Consider the following 17531-nt stretch of genomic DNA (forward strand, 5'->3'; position numbering starts at 1 on the left):
GAAACGGTCATTGTGTCACGGGGTGACAAAAACCAGAACGGGACCAAGACCCTGGTGAATGCAGTTTATTTTGGATTTTCCAGTGAACATCCGTTTCTATGCACCGCGAATCTGTTGCCATGGCAGCGAGGCCAATTGCCTGAGTGACCGCAGGTGTGGGGCAATTCGCCTTTGGCTAAGCCACGCCCTAGAATGTAGATTGACCAATCACAGCGCAGCCAAGAACGAGCTCCCACAGAGGCTCCGACACTTTTTCACGGCGCTCCATTGACTTCAACGCAGGAGGCTCATATTTTTGGTCTCGGCAGGTTATTACGTCGTCGTTTTATAAAAAATATGGTTAAACGTTGTGCCTGGGGCATTTGTAACACAGATACGCGTTTCCCAGAGAGGTTGGAGGGGGGTGTCCGTTTTTTCCCCTTCCCAAAACCGAAGTTAAATACTGACAAGTGTCGTCTTTGGATTAAACTGTGTGGACGTCCTCAGTCAGCGAAACCCCTCAAGGATCAACAAGCACACTTTTGCTCTAAGATACATTTAGCTTTTAACCTTACTGTGAGTTACACTAGTTAGACACTAGTTAGACTAGTTTTATGCTGGTTTAGGTCATGATTTCGGTTCTCTGCACCTAATTGTTGATACGCTAGCACACGCTGCTAATAAATACAACTTTATACTCGCGTAGTCCGTTTGCTTTGTAAATAATAACGATTATAGAAGTGAATAGAGACCTACCCAGCTTTGCATGACAGTGTTTCTCCTGATATTGTTAGTCACAGTCTCCGTCTCGATTAGGATATGCTGTGGTTCATTGTTTGACTGTGACCGTTATGCTTTTGCCTCTATTTGGATGCCTTGTTGTTGCTTGCGTTTCACCGTTTGTCTTGAATAAAGCCTTCAAACGCACACTGCAGACACTTTTGCCTACTTCTATCGGACACTTTATTTGCTGCTTTATAAAAGTTTGATCAAATTTCAGCAGGAAGAGCTGTCACAGCATAAGCCATGTTGATACCAAACCAGAGCCCAGATGAAGTTGTCGGAGGTAGCAACAGTAACTAAGGAGGGCGGGGCTTAGCCAAAGGTGAATTACAGGGAACGCTGTGAGAGGGACACATATTCAGATGGGGCTTTAAAAACAGAGAGAAAACTGACTGTGAGTGTGGTTCTCCTCCCGTGTGATGCTGTGTTTGTCAGGGGTTGTTCTTTTTACTGAGGCCGGGCTGTGGAGCGGGTGAAGATTAAAGCTGAGAAGTAGAAAGAAAGGAGTGAAGGATTTGTCAGCGAAGACCTAAGGAATATCGTCAGCAGTGGGGAGGACGCAAGTGATGAGTATTGGATCCGTTGTTTATTTGCACTAACACTGAAGTGCTGTTGAGAGTTTGGAAAGTGTGTGGCACGAGTGAACTATTACACCGAGTGAATTGTTGATCTGTCTCCAACTTCTGTCCTCTCCTTGCCGAATGTGATAATTGCTGCACCATTCTTCTGCTTTTCCTGGAGCGAAGTCAAGCCCTGATCAAGGACGAGATCCGATCTGGTGGGAGAAAGACCGGTGGGTGAGTGCTGGCCCGAATGCACGGTGTGCGAGTGGAATTGCAGTGCCTGAAGTGACGATTCACACGGTTTGTGAAGTGAAATTGTTGTGTGGAGAAGTAGAAGTCTGCCGTGCACTCTCCTCCTACAGTCTTCCACCCGCTGTCTCTAAAGAAGGGTTTTGATAAAGCAAGTGCCCAACTTCCTGCTTTGAGAAGACCCGGCTCCGTTAATGCTGAGTGCTTCATATATCGTTGAACTGTTAAAACCGTGCTGTGTTTGTTCCAGTGCCCAGCCAAGTGGAGCGTTTCGCTCAAAGTGTCCTCCCCGCCTGGTGGTCTCCACACGCCCCTATTGGAAGCCTGCCCTGTTCGGAGGAAGAGAAGGTATTTCAGCTGAATGTTCCATGTACTGTTGAATCGTTAAGACCTTGCTGTACTGTTCCAGTGCCCAGCCAAGTGGAGCGTTCCGCTCAAAGTGTCCTCCCCGCTTGGTGGTCTCCATACGCCTCCTTGAAGCCTTTGCCCTGTTCAGAAGAAGAGAGAGGTATATCAGTTGAATGTTCCATATACTGTTGAACAGTTAAACCTTGCTGTATCGTTCCAGTGACTCGCTTGACCCCACATCTGAGTACCTACCTCCGGAGTAACACCAGTGACTCGCTTCGCCCCCGCATCTGCATACCTACCTGGTTTCAGTCTGAATGGGGTTCGTATGACCACGACACCCCCCCCCCCCTCTTGAGTCCCGTCCCCCCCCCTCTTGAGTCCCGTAGAGGAGTACTTGTGACCTACCTGGACGGCGTGAGGATTCCCCCTGATTCCCCTGATTCCCCTTCAATGAGCCTCCGGCCCGCCACGATCGTTCCTCCCCTCCTGTCCCAGGAGGTCCAGAGACTATTGAACTGCCCTGGCGGAAAGAAGATTTTAATTAGGACTTATCCAATTTACCATTTTTTTTTAACATCATAAATAAACTGTTATTATTTTATTCCCTTGTCTGTCTGGTCCTTGACACGTTCCTCGAGGTGGTTCCCGGTTTTCAGGGGTGGGTGCAGTCTGGCTTGGCCCGCCCCGACCTGTGACAATTGTTTACATGTCAAGTCACCTTTAATTCGATAGCGCTTTATACAATACAGATTGTTTCAAAGCAGCTTTACAGTGATAACAGGAACATTATGCATTTTGGCTGTTCAGCTGAAGTAAGTTCAGTGTTGAATCAGTTCCGTTGTAAAGATAATCGATTATTAAATTAGTTAATTCCATCTATAAGGCAGTTCTGCAAAAAAACGTCAGTTCAGTTCTCATACAACAGCATCTGTACAGTCAGCTGTCCGTATGGGTCTGTGCGGAGGACCTGTCTGATCTCTGCTGAGGATCTGTGCTGATGGCTGTCATGTAGATGAGGCCTTCAGGGGAGTGTCTAGACACAGTCTCTGCTGACATTCAAGGCTGTGTTTTGGTCGTGTCTAGGTGAAGGTCCACCATCTGATCTGGATATGGACCGGATCCAGCTGACTACGGTAACCTCGGGATAAACAGAGAATAATAGCGTAGATTTCATTCTTCTTAAGATGTAACAAGTAGGAGTGACATGTTCCCGGTTTCGGGTGGCTAAATTTATGCAGCCTAACAATCAACTGATTTGAATAATAGATATTGATAATGTGTTGTGTATGCCAGGTTATAGAGATGTTTTTTTGGACCTGCTGGAGTTTGTTTATTAAGCATGCTGGGCAACCACCCAGACCATTACAATAATCTAGCCTTGAGGTCATTAACTTTTCTGCATTTGTCATTGAGAGCATATATTGTATTTTAAATATACTTTTAAAATGCATTAGTTGAAAAATACAGCTAGTTTCAATGTGAAAGATTGTAATAAACTTGACAAACTATACATTTTCATTCAAAAGGTTATTAAAAAGGTCTAAGACTCAAGCTTCAATTTTTGAATTCTGGTTAACTCTTTATATCTAGTGACAGTAATTGCTTAAATTGTGTGAGGAGTCGATACCTTTAATATGAAATATGTGCCTTATTATTGTAAAATATTATATGTAAAATATTATTATTGTAAAATATTGTACCTTACAGGTCAATCATGAAAACGCTTGACTTAAACGTCCCTCAGGGCTTTTAGTTCAAAAGCATGCAGATTTGGAAAAATATTGATGAATTCTCATATGTTTACTTTATTGTCTATATAGAGGATAAATATTTCTCCATTTTTACCCAAAATGAGGCGATGTGAGCATTATGGAGCCCTAAACACTCCCATATAGGCTAATGTCTGTTTTTATTCATACTGGAAGCTAGAGGGAGCCCTCGCACAGAAAATCACAAGTGAGACAAGTCACCTTCATATAGCTCTGGCCCGCTCATTTGCACAAAACAGTGCAAATGAGTATAGGTACCATGAATATAGGTGCCTGCCTGCCTGGTGGCTCGAGAACGCAAACCTTTTAAATAGATCACAGTCCCGCCCACAGCCGGTGCCGGAAGTAAGAATTCAATACAATTTCTCCATTGACAGTTGGGGTATAAGCCATAAAAACGTAACCATACATGATAGACTTAAAACCAGCTACGGCTGTACTAAGCGATTGTATATGCTCATATAAACGCCAAAAGTTCATGGGGCACTAACCTTGTTTTGAGATAAATGCCTTTTATTCGCGATGTCTTGGATAAGTACTTCATTACCCACAATCCCACATTGATGCATCTGATTGGTGGAAGTCGTGTAACTGTCTGGTTAAACCCCGCGAAAGTCCGTGAAGACTGAAGATCATTAATAAATAATAATAATAAAAACTGTGTTGCGTTGCAATCATGATCTCCTTAGCTGCCATGATGGCTTTTTTAAAGGAGGAAAACAAAAGTGTTCAAAGGGGTGAAAACCACTTCAGATCGGGTCATGTAGTTGAGTGTAGCGTGTCTGAGGGTCAGCTTGTGGGTTTTGTAAGGGCCAGCATGAGGGCCAAGACCTACAAACTTGTGGTGAGTTTTAGCTAGGCTACTAAAGGGCTTTGAAACACACATGCTAAACCATATCATTCACTATATAAAATTCACTGGAGGAAAAAGTTAGGTTTATTGATTTGATTGATGAAAAAACAGAGAAACTCACATGTACACACAATTGTTAGCTGCATTTTCTTTTCTGATATTACACATTAATGTAAGCTGAGCATTTGCTTTGATGTTCTTAAGTATGCGGTGTGTTTAACACAGTCATGTTCAAATGTGGGTGCCAAAAAATCAATTAAAACTCTAGCAGAGGTTTGTCAGAGCGTTGCCATTGTGCTATTGCCTTGTGGGTAAAAAGAGGAAAAGTACTTGATTTTACTTTAAATTCCTTTTACATTCTCCAAGGTATTAACATTAAAAATTTTCATAACTCCATGTAGGACGTTTCTAAATGTAAGCACTGTAGAAATGTAATGTAGAAAATGTACTCTTGTACTCTTGATACTCAAGTACTTTTAAAAACAAGTACTTCAGTACTTTTACTTGAGTAGACATCTGACTGTAGTACTTTTACTTGTACTTGAGTAAAATTTAGCAAGGGGTATCTGTACTTTTACTTAAGTAATGAAGCTGTGTACTCTGTCCGCCTCTGATGATGTTATGCTTATGAGTTCAGCCGTAGCTGGTTATCCTCAGACATGCTCTAAAACTCTTTATATGGATTTTTCCAAAACATCAATGGGAGAAATGAATGGGAAATTTACTTCCGGCACCTACGCTCTCTCCATAGACCGTATATAAAGGCTCTCTCGGGCTGTGGGCGGGACTGTGATGATAGGTTCCAAGGTGCAAGCCTATTTTTTTTACAGTCTATGGTGCAAGCCTTGAAAAAAATGGTGGTGAAAAAAGGTTATCTCTGCAAAAAAAGACATTACTGGTGTGCATCTTGAGACAAAACATAGGCCTATTTTAAGATATGTCAGTGCAAGTTTCTTTCATTAAACAGCTCAAACATGTAATTTAGTCTGGGACTGGCTTAAGCCGTCTGTGAAACCTTTATTTGAAGATTCTGTAAACACTATGGTACAACAAAATTAGAACATCACAATTAAATATTAATAACACCAATAGAGAGAATAAAAAACAAAAACATGAGCAACCAATATCTCAAAGCCTGGATTGCCTTTTTTTTCTGTTTTGAAAAGTTTATTTATTTATTTTTATTGCAAGAAAAGAAACTGCACTGCATTAAATAGGCTACATTAACATAAAATCAAAATGAAAGGGGGAAAAAATACAGAGAAATAACAATGACACCTCAACCAGTACGAAAAATATGATCATGATTCTTAAGAAACGTGTTGTTCTTATTGTTATCAATGAGTTTAAGATATTTTACAATAAGGGAGATCCTTGTCTTATTGAAATCTTATGACGTTCCAGGAAATCCCTTATATAGACAAAGGTATCCAGAGATCGCTGGGAATAACATGACTCATGAAAGTTTTTACTGATACAAAAACGAAGACATAACAACGCTTGCGACGATGATATATGGCTTATCTGTGTTCTTCAAGCCATCTCATGTATTTTCTTAAGAATAATGTATATTTATAATGTGTTAAAGGGATAGTTCACCCAAAAATAAAAATTCGGTCATTAATTAGGCTACCCTGCTAACACTTCCAGTTGGGGCCCACATGGGCCTCACTCGGGCTAGTTGGGCTTCGGCTGGGCATGGGCTCACAGTGGAGTTTAAACAAGAGACTCGATAGCTTTATATGATGAATTTAAATGTAGTCTTTTATTCACATATAAACATTGATCAGCGAATCTAATCAGAAGCTCAACCGAACCTGTTTGAGCTCAAACGTGCTCTGTAACACGAGAATGAACCTCAATCGTTCTTGCTGAAGCTCAAACTTGCTGTGTAAAAAGAGAATTAACCTCATTGGTTCTCGCACCTCAAGTAAACATGTTTGAGCTTCTGTTTACCACAACTGATGTGTGAGTTGATGAATGTTTAAATGTGAATAAAAGCCTAAAATAATTATGTTCATCATATAAAGCAACACAGTTTCTTCAGAAAATTTGGACTAAACCACTCAATTCATATTAATTCGTTTTACGATCTCTTCATGAACTTTTTGAATCGTCAAAGTGGTAGTTTTGTAGCTGTCTACACAAACCTCTCAGATTTCATCAAAAAGATCCTCATTTCTGTTCCAAAGATAATGAAAGTCTTACAAGTTTGGAACGACATGAGGGTGAGTAATTAATGACAGAATTTTCATTCGATAAAATATATGTTTGCCTCATTCTGTGATAAGAAGACACATCGGATCACAGAAGGTTATTTCCAACACTCAACTGGTGTTATAAAGTGAGTTTGGAGCAAAAACATGGTTTTAATCTTATAAATTGTCATGATATGATGCTGTGCTAAGCTAACATGCTAGTAGTAGCTAGGAGTGATTATGTTTTATGACTAAATAATTTTGAAAAGTAAAGAACATTGGAATGATTGTTGTTGTTTTTTCTTTATACAATTGTTGATACAAAGTCAAAATTAAGTGAGAAGTCTGACGAAATAAATTAGATTTTAAAACAGTGAATGGGAAGGCATTAGTAAATATAATAAAGACAAAAAAAAAAGAACAATTAGAGCCATATCCCGGCCGGAGAGATGTGAATGGTGAAGTGTGGACAATGATAAGTATTATTCATCAAATTAAACAAAATAATCTATCAACAGTATAAAAGTGTGCACATTAAGAGAAATAAACCGCAGATGCTGCTATCTTCACGTTAGCAAGTAGCCTACGGGTAAAAAATAAACACCACTTTAACTGTGCTATTTACTTCTTTTGAACAAACGCTGTTAATACACATTTAGTTAGCAAACCGAAACCATGCACGTTTTAATGCCAGTGAATAAAAGGAAATGATCCGCCCGGCCGCATGCCACTCCTCAGCCATGTGTTGTGGTCTCGCGCTGATGACATCAATTTGAGAGGGGTGTGGTCAGGCCATTGTTCACGCCCCATTCCCTTGAGGCCACCCGATTTCAAAACAGTGCCATACAGTGAAACGCAGGCTGCGTACAAAATCACATACTCTCTTGAGTATCTACTTATTTTGAATAAGCATGTCTGCTAACAAAGTGTTCTATATAGTATAGGCGTGTTTAGTATGAATGTAATGTTTTGACATAATACATTTGCCATGTTGTCATAATCATGTGACCCACCAGCGTCAGTTACGTCACTTCACCGTCATTCACAAATCCTCTCCCGTGGCCTCATGGGATAGTAAAGTGTCTATCATATGCACACTTCAGAATCTTGACGGAAGTAGTAGGTCATCTGAATACTTTTTGCCTACTTTTTCTCATGAAAAGTACTGTGAATTCGGCTTCTTTTGTCACATACTGTTTCTCACCTACTATTCAGTAGGGAAGTATCCGATTTCGGACAATGTTCTTAATGACATTATAGTGTACAGCATACACACTTCACAATCTTTCTGGAAGTAGTTGGCCATCCAGGTACTTTTTGCCTACACTCTTATGACTGTGAATTCTGACATACTTATTTAGTCACATACTGTTTTTCGGCTACTATAGGGAAGTGTGCTATTTCGGATGCAGCCGCTCGGAAAAGTGAAGCAGAAAGGGAAAATGGTATTGTGAGCTCACACTTGACTAAAACGCAGAATAAAATGAGCGCTGCAAATGAATGAGTAGTCATGGCCATGGAAAGTGTTGCAAAATCATTGCTGCTAAAAATCTGTTGCAGAGGATCAATGTTCGTAAGCTTCTTTTTCAGCTGCCAATGAATTTTGCAACTAATCATATCTTTATTTTTGCTCTTCATAGCTATTTTTTAGTTTTCCTTGCAAAAATGATTTTTTTCTCACTCTATACTTTTTATTCTCTTTTGCAGTTATTTATTTTATTGTTTCCAAACCTTATTTTCTCTCTGTATATATAATTTATTTTTCTTTTGCAATTATTATTTTTTTTTTTTTGTTAGCAGTCAATGCCTTATTTTTATTTTGCAAAACTTTATTTTCAATTGCAATACTATTATTGTGTGGCAGGAATGTGACTCCACATTGCACCAGCAGTTACGGGGTTAATACGGGGAGAACAGGAAGTGTCGTATGAGAAAATATACATGCTGCGTAGGTTGTCGTGCCTGTTGATATTGTTCTGCGTTCGGCATTAAAGCTTGAACAAAGAGCTCATTTGTTTGTCTATCTTGAGACATTACAGTGTATATACCTTGATGTCGTTAGATTTATGCATTAAGTACTTTTTTGTTGTTATTTTTTATAAAATAAATGTAGCCTACAAGACATAATACATCACATTGACCTGAATTATTGTCCCTGATTTTTTAAAAATGAAATAGTGTCGTTGGTTTGCATGTTTTTTTCTTTATTTTGTGTCTAAATATACTGCATCACAGGCACAGCTTCACATGAGTGTCAGGTTGCCCCTCCTCTGAGTTGCTGTAGTATAAAATCAAACTGCTGTCAGTGCGCCACTGAGACTGACTCACTCATACCACATTGCAGGTACGCAGTGAGAGGACAAGTGTTCATCAAACTATTTTCCCGGCGAAAAAACAAAACCCAAATCTAAAGCAAAATGGTGAGTAGAACATTATTTTTTTTATTGTTCGATCTACTGTGAAAGTCTCTTTCCTCTGTAAGTACATATTGAACACGGATGCATTTAACTTAACGTTAACTTATATGCTCAAAATTGAATATCGCTTTTAACACGTGCGAATAAAACACCGTTTCCATCCAGTGAGTCGAAGTAATAATTAAATCGTCGGTTCCCGTTAAACTAGCGTTAAATATTACTTTGAAAAAGGCAAGCTGACGCAGTAGGATAAGCCGTTGTGTACAGTATAGTATAGGCCTATAATATTGAGCGCGCAAACGAAACGCGGCCATGTTATAGGCTAACGTTATATGTTTCTAATGCGGATGCTGCTGTTTGGGAACGCAGTAAGACCGTTTTAAGAGGGAATTATACCGAAACACTTTGACGACAGACTATGCTCAGTCATTTCTGAACAACTAGAGCAGTATTTTAGATGCTGTGCAACGAGGTCGGTCCCGCTTGTTGGTCTAGTTAATGTCGTCTCATCGCACACGCGCGGTCACGTGACTCTTTTTGGTGCGTATAGAGGAATTTATTGTTTCCATCGAAGTTTATGCGCACGGGTTCTTATCCCATAAAATATTCATCCGAGTCAGTTGAGGCCACAACTTTTTTTTTTTTTTTTTTTTTAATGCGCATTTTTTGAATTTATGAGAATCTGGGCGTTTCCATTCAGCGGGTTTTTTTATGATATTCCAAAATGCGCATAAAAACAGGTGGATGGAAACCTAGCCTAGCGAGCTAAGGGCATGCATTTTATTAACTGCGCATTTTGAATTTTAAGAACACCTTAGCAAAAAATAACAATAAAAGACTATAAAAAATAAGTCTAATGTACTATATATGACTCTGACCGTCTCTTTAAAAGTTACTACTAGCCTTAATAGAGGCTTAATGGTTAATTTAACAGTTTTATATGCCATATTATTTGTATAACTAGATTTGCCCATATTTGACCAGCACTTCTTATATCCAGTACTATGGAAACTAAGCTTTATGCCTTAAGCTGTTATGGGTGTGGTTATGGGTGTGTTTGTGATTTTACTGAACACTGTTGTGGCTCTCTGTCTCAGTATGTCCCATGATCCAGAAAAAAAGATGCAACAAGATGTTTATGCTGGTTGAAAATATGCATAATAATAAGAGAAAGGGGCATCTTAATCAGAAAGTAAACTGCATAATAATAATGGTTGAGGGTGAAATAATAGTTTTTCCTGATATGACTAATACTACTTTATTCAGTAAGGTGATTCATAGTTTGTGAATCTTCTAGAATCTCAAGCTTTGGGTAATTGTGTGAAATACTGTGTGCCAACAGTCGTTTGAAATAAACCCACATGCATTGCAAAATGGACTAGTGCCAGCAAGCCCCCTGTTAAGAACTAAAGAAATGTTGTAAGTCTCCAAGCCTGTTTTTACATGGGAAAGATATTAGCACCACGTGTGTAGGAGTTTGTTTATTCTGAATTCCAAGGACAAAATGGTTCTCGCATTCTAAAAGTCCCAGTCACACTCCTGAAGACATTGTGTTTGTCTTTTGGACGCCAGCTGAACTTTAAAAAACATTTCGCAAGATTTCTTTGTGATCATTCTCTGAAACCTTAATATTTTGCAAGCTGGCTCTCTAAAGCATGGAAATGAGGTTTGCAATGTGAAATTGGTCATATTTTGCATTCGAACATTTCTATTATTTTCTTTACAAATCATGAGATGAGGTCGGTTGCCACCCAGTAAAGTTAACAATTAACAAACTTTAGTCTGTCATATCTCGCCTTACACTTTGTAACCATAAGTCACTTGTTTGCTCTTTTTACAATCATTACACAGAATAAGGTTGAAGGTAAAGCCAAATATCAAATTCACTTGTGCTTATTACATATATGTTAGGATAATCAATTCATTATCATCAACATGCAATTGAAAAAGTAATTAGAAAGTAAATCCTAAAACTAAACCGGGTCAATTTTTATGGTCGGATGAATCGTGCACATTATTCTAAATAAATTTTTATTATTTTCTATGTAATCTTTTGTCAAAAATTAAATAACCTGCTCCACCCTCTGAAATTAATTTCTTTTTCGGCTGACAACACCTTGGTCATGTCGGCCATTATGTTCACAAATATCCAAATGGCTATTAGGGCATTGTCAATAATATCTGGCTCTGTAATGGTCAATACAATCAATCTCCCATGGTGAAAGTCAAAGAATTGGAAAAAAATTATGATTTCTCCAAACTGAGAAACACCCGAACACATTTATGGCATATTTCTGTAGCAACTATTTTGAAAGGGGTTAAAACAAGTTACATTACAACTTCCAGGTATATAGTGAGAGAACAAGAAATGTATGAGACAACAGAATTTGCAGAAGTAAATAAAATATATATATATATAAATTAAAAAAATGCTGGAAGACAACTCATTGTGGGGTTTATGGGTTGGTGCTGGAGGGTTTGGTTGAGGGGGACAAGAGCTAGTGGAGAAAGATGACCTGTAACAACCCATAAATAACTTCTAACCTGGCTGCCATGCCCAAACTAGGCAGTCCCATGTGCCTGTGTAATGTACCATCCCACTCCCCACTGACTCACCAATAGGCAGAAAGGGACAGCCGGGTAAAAATAGTGCCCCAACCCAGGAGAATGAATTCAGAGGAAGAGTCATGCCGACAGAGGAGAATCAGAGTCTGGGTGTTTCTTCTCAGGCTGATGTAGGCCATCTCTCTGGAGCGCAGGCACAGATTTAGGTGCTGAATCATTACAGCGCTCCTTTACTGCAACCACGTGACCCGTTGCACCAGTGTCTTTTAAAATTTGAATGATTAATGTTAACACCAATAAATATGCCTTTGGCAGACATCACTTTAAATTGCCTGGTACTTTTTTTTTGTTTTTTTTTCTTGATGAATAGAAAGTTAATAAAAAAAAAAAATTGGAACAAATGTATTTACTGCCACAAAAAAAGTGGCAGATACACTTTTTGTAAGTAATGTTGTAATATGGCCAAAGAAAACCAGAACACAACTTTCTATTTTCAAATGTATTTTTCTTTTGTATTTTCTCATTCAACCTCCACACACTAGAATTCCACCTTAGGGTGCAGCTTGCTGTGTTGTCTGATAAAAACCTGTTGGGGCTTATGTCGATACCTCAAGCATTTTCATGCTTCTTCAGACTTGCTAGGGTGTGTGAGAGGAGCGAGGAAATGTTTGTGGAAGGTGTTTTGTGTGTATGTGCGAAGAGAAAATAACGGCTCGGCTATGAGGGTTAGTAGGCCTGTCTGCCATTAGTACCATAAATGTCACATCGTAAATGGTTCCCAGGTCGAGTATTTCAGGAAACGCCCTTTCCAAACAAACCGAGGTGTTTAACGAATGTTACGAATTCAAGGCTGGCTTCGACTTTATCTCAGGATCGTCATCTAGATAAGCACAAAACCCATGGCTGACGACAAACGTGTTTGGGGGCTTTGAGTGATCCAGCCAGTACTTTTGTCCTGTCCTGTCACCTGCAGATGTCAGTCATCTGTGACTTACATTGTGTAATAAGCCTACCTCCCACCATTAGGAGCCTTTTTTGTTTGCTTCTGCCCCCTGGTGGGCAAAACAAAAGCCTAAAAGGCAGCAAGCAACATGCCTTTATTTATTTATGGTTTGTGCTATTGTTAAATGCAATATATTTTTACATGCATCTTTATTGGATAGACTGATCAGAAAAGAGTATGTATATTGATTTTCATATTGGGTTTGGACATTTGTATTGATTTCATATTGACCGCCAAATGTCCAATGAATGTTGTTAGTTGAATTTAGGAGGAACACTACAGAAAGTGCTGTCACCTAATATGTTATGTTTGCAATGCCATACAGCACTACTTGGTTACTAATAATCTGTTTCCTCTCCACAGCGTGAGTGTATCTCTGTCCACGTTGGCCAGGCTGGTGTCCAGATGGGTAACACCTGCTGGGAGCTGTACTGTCTGGAACACGGTATCCAGCCTGATGGCCAGATGCCAGACCACAAACCAGTGGGTTGCCATGATGACTCATTCACCACCTTTTTCAGTGATACTGGGTCTGGCAAATACGTACCTCGTGCCATCTTTGTAGACCTTGAGCCAACGGTCATTGGTAAATATCATCATGGTGTTCAATTTAAGGCAACAAGCCATAAGAGGTCATGCATTTGTAAATGTATTAAAATCATTGCAGTGCCAAGTGGCACTTTGCATTTATAATGGAAAGAAAAAGGGACGGCAAACTGTTAAAATGCAATGTTTCAACCATTTTAGTCTTCATCGGGCAGTGAAAAATGTTGCATTTATAAGCAACTGGACAAAAGATAGTGCTCAATCAGTAATTACATTTAATATCACAAAACTATTTTGCAAACTGATTGTGTATTAATAAACCCGATAATTGTTTTCAGATGCATAGGGGTCAAGATCCTTATTTTAATACAATTTGTGTACGGTTATATTATTAATATCTTGAAATAAAAAGATATTTACAATCTTCATTTTAATGTTAGTTTAAATTTTAGTAACTTGATAATCGAGCAGAAAGGTCTGTTATATTGAAAATATATAGATTTTATCATTTTAATTATTATAAAAAATAAATGTAACTTAATAAATAATAGTTCATAAAATATTATTATAATTATTTAATGAAATCTAAATTATTATAATAATATAACCATGAGCAAATCTGGTATGCATCACTGATAATTAAAGGGGTCAGGATAAGTGCTGTCTTAGTATTTATATGCTATAATTGTCACTTTCAGGTTGTATATAAACACATTACGAAGAAGAATCACAAATCAAGTCTTCACTAGATAATCCATAAGGCAAACACAGAACTAATATACAGGGAACAAACAGCTGAACAGAATAACTAATCAAATGAGTAGCCATAGAAACTGATAACGAAACTGACAGGCAGGGAGAAAGCAAAGCCAGAAAACAAAGTCAAACTGAACATAACTGTGACAGTACGCCCCCTTCCCGAAAGGCGCGACCTCGCGCCGACAGTCCCAACGAGGACAGGAGAGGTGAAACCAGGGTGGGACGAACCGGGGAGAAGCCCGGAGCAGGAGCTAGGTGGCACCCCAGCATCCAGCCAGGGTGAAACCCCACGGCGGTGTCGAAGGAGGGAGGAGCCATGACTGGGATTTCCTTGACGTGGCCATGGGGACGACTGATGGTGACAAGAGCCGATGGTGGTAGAGCCTTAAGTGCAGACGGAGAGCAGGGGGACCCAAGCGACCCCTAAGGCTTAAGCAGAGGGGCTGACGAAAAGGCGCTGGTCAGAGGAATTAGGTGATTCCAGAAGAGAGGCGGGAGAGGGAGGCCGGGTGGGACCAGCGCAGATGAAGGTAGGCATTCAAAGTCGAGTGGGGGCATGGAACCATCCTCTTCCCAAACCCATTGTCCAGAAACCCATGACTCGCCCTCGGTGGCTGTGTAGGCACCAATTCATCCCCTCGAACTGCACTATAACCTCCCATGGAGGCACACGATGAAGCCGGCTCACACACCTGGTCAGACGTGTACTCGGGCTCAGTCGCTCCTTGCGCTGGCTCCGTCTGCGGTGGGCTCAGGCGTCGTGTCCATCTCACGGGGTAGTGTCAGGCTGGGCTCTGAGTCGGGAGTGGGGCTGGTGGTGTCCTCGGGACCGATCGTGAACTCCGATTCATTGTTCACCAGAGCCCACTCCACATAGCACGGAGAAGTCCTCACAGGGACCGTTCGCTGGCAGGCGTGCCTTCGCCTGCTCGCTCAGGCTGGTGTGGAAGAAAACACTGAGCGAGTCGTCCGAATAGTGCATAAGGCATGCCAGATCTTAAAAAGTCCTGGCTATAATCCTCCAGCGACCGGTCCATCTGCTCCAGGCATAACAGTCTTACTGCCGGCAGATCCATGGGGAAAAATAACACCCACAAAAACACCACAACCAAATATTGTCTTGGTCCGGTCTTCTGTCATGTTTGGGTTGTATATAAACGCACGACGATGAAGTTGAATCACTAGATAATCCATAAGACAAACACAGAGGAAGGCAGGAACATAGCACAACACGTATACACTGACGAGACCGGACAACTCCATGTATCAAGGGAACTTGTATACAGGGAACAACAAAGGGAACTAATTAGACAACAGCTGAACAGAATAACTAATGAAATGAGTAACCATAGAAACTAATAACGAAACTGACAGGCAGGGAGAAAGCAAAGACAGAAAAACACTCAAAACTGTGACAAATTCTAGTGTTAATTAATATTAATTATCTTTTGGTTTTTATTTTCATTTTTATGTCGAAGTACTTTGTAATAGTTTTAGGGAACAACACTGTCCAGGATTTGGTGATTTGTTCGCTCTAACTTTGTACGGCACTGGTATGTTATTCTTCCAGATGAGGTCCGCACAGGCACCTATCGTCAGCTGTTTCATCCTGAGCAGCTCATCTCAGGCAAAGAGGATGCAGCGAATAACTATGCCCGTGGCCACTACACCATTGGGAAGGAGATCATTGACTCAGTGCTGGACCGCATACGCAAACTGGTAATGTGAAAAAATTGTGTTACATGTACTTACCAACGAGATCAAAATAACAGAGACTAAAATGCAAGTTCTGTCCCCTCTTCCACACAGGCCGACCAATGCACGGGGTTGCAAGGTTTCCTGGTCTTCCACAGTTTTGGTGGAGGCACAGGCTCGGGTTTCACCTCCCTTCTGATGGAGCGCCTCTCAGTTGACTTTGGAAAGAAGTCCAAGCTAGAGTTTGCCATTTACCCAGCTCCTCAGGTGTCTACGGCTGTGGTGGAGCCATACAACTCCATCCTGACCACCCATACCACCCTCGAGCACTCCGACTGTGCCTTCATGGTGGACAACGAGGCCATCTATGATATCTGCAGGAGGAACCTGGATATCGAGCGCCCGTCCTACACCAACCTCAACCGGCTCATCAGTCAGATTGTTTCCTCCATCACCGCCTCGCTCCGCTTCGACGGCGCCTTGAACGTCGATTTAACAGAGTTCCAGACCAACTTGGTGCCCTACCCTCGCATCCACTTCCCACTTGCCACATACGCTCCGGTAATCTCCGCCGAGAAGGCCTACCACGAGCAGCTCTCTGTGGCTGAGATCACCAACTCGTGTTTCGAGCCCTGCAACCAGATGGTGAAGTGCGATCCACGACATGGAAAATACATGGCCTGCTGTTTGCTGTACAGGGGAGACGTGGTTCCAAAAGACGTCAACGTGGCCATTGCTGCCATCAAGACCAAGAGAAGCATCCAGTTTGTGGACTGGTGTCCCACTGGCTTCAAGGTGGGCATCAACTACCAGCCCCCAACTGTGGTTCCTGGTGGAGATCTAGCCAAAGTGCAAAGAGCGGTGTGCATGCTTAGCAACACCACTGCCATTGCTGAGGCTTGGGCTCGTCTCGACCACAAATTTGACCTGATGTATGCCAAGAGGGCCTTTGTGCACTGGTATGTGGGTGAGGGCATGGAAGAAGGAGAGTTTTCTGAGGCCAGAGAAGACATGGCAGCTCTGGAAAAGGACTACGAAGAAGTGGGCCTTGATTCATTCGAAGAAGATGAGGAGGGTGAAGAGTACTAAAATGGAAAATTGTTGTTATTTTTCTACCAGAAAAATCTAATAAAATAAAGCTTAACTTATGTTGTTGTGGTGGTTCTTTTTAATAAATTTGTGACAATTTCAAGTAGTAAAGTACATGCATATTCTTCCAATACAGAAAAGATTTTAGATTTTGATTAATAATACTTTATAGGTTAATAACATTATGATCTAAATCTTCTGTAAGATATTAAAAAAACACTATTTTATCATAAGGTTTTATGCTAATAATTGTATTAAATTAATTTAATAATTACCCAATTAAAATGGTGTAAATGTAATCCATGCAAAATGTTTATCTATGGAAAGAGCATTAATATGGCAAATACTAATAAAAGTTATATGTAGATAAATGCTTTTATATCTAGACTTCTTAATCTCTTTTTGTAGAGCAACACAAATGTACACTTGCATAATGTGCATTATAAACAAAATCTTTATAATAATATTAACAAGTATATTAATTTTATACATTACCCCAATTTAAATGGGGTATGGGACTACATCATGCTAAACTGTCTTCTGGAATGTTCCAGCATTGTATTTGTTTTATTGCATAACAGAACAATAACAACATACACATAAAGAGGATCATAGTTTATTCAACTTATCTATTTTATTCATAATATCATCATAGGAATCAGCAGGGACATTTTTTAAACAAAATGTATATTTAAAAAAACTCCACACTCTA

At 40.2% G+C, this 17531-nt stretch overlaps 1 protein-coding gene across 1 annotated transcript; it reads left to right on the top strand.

Annotated features, from left to right (window-relative positions):
• The first annotated feature begins 8660 nt into the window (after positions 1-8660).
• Positions 8661-16878, top strand: tuba8l2 (tubulin, alpha 8 like 2). Its single transcript, XM_079616004.1, has 4 exons — positions 8661-9165; positions 13094-13316; positions 15606-15754; positions 15845-16878. The coding sequence occupies exons 1-4, from the start codon at positions 9163-9165 to the stop codon at positions 16817-16819; spliced, it is 1350 nt and encodes a 449-aa protein (XP_079472130.1). The 5' UTR covers positions 8661-9162; the 3' UTR covers positions 16820-16878.
• The last annotated feature ends 653 nt before the right edge of the window (positions 16879-17531 follow it).

Source organism: Phoxinus phoxinus (assembly GCF_949152265.1).
Source record: "Phoxinus phoxinus genome assembly, chromosome: 6".
Lineage (NCBI taxonomy): Eukaryota > Metazoa > Chordata > Actinopteri > Cypriniformes > Leuciscidae > Phoxinus > Phoxinus phoxinus.

Excerpts from the sequence above, each read along its gene's own strand:
- tuba8l2 (XM_079616004.1), top strand. Across the intron at positions 13,317-15,605 it reads CCTTGAGCCAACGGTCATTG|ATGAGGTCCGCACAGGCACC; the intron begins GTAAATATCATC and ends TTATTCTTCCAG. Across the intron at positions 15,755-15,844 it reads TGGACCGCATACGCAAACTG|GCCGACCAATGCACGGGGTT; the intron begins GTAATGTGAAAA and ends TCTTCCACACAG.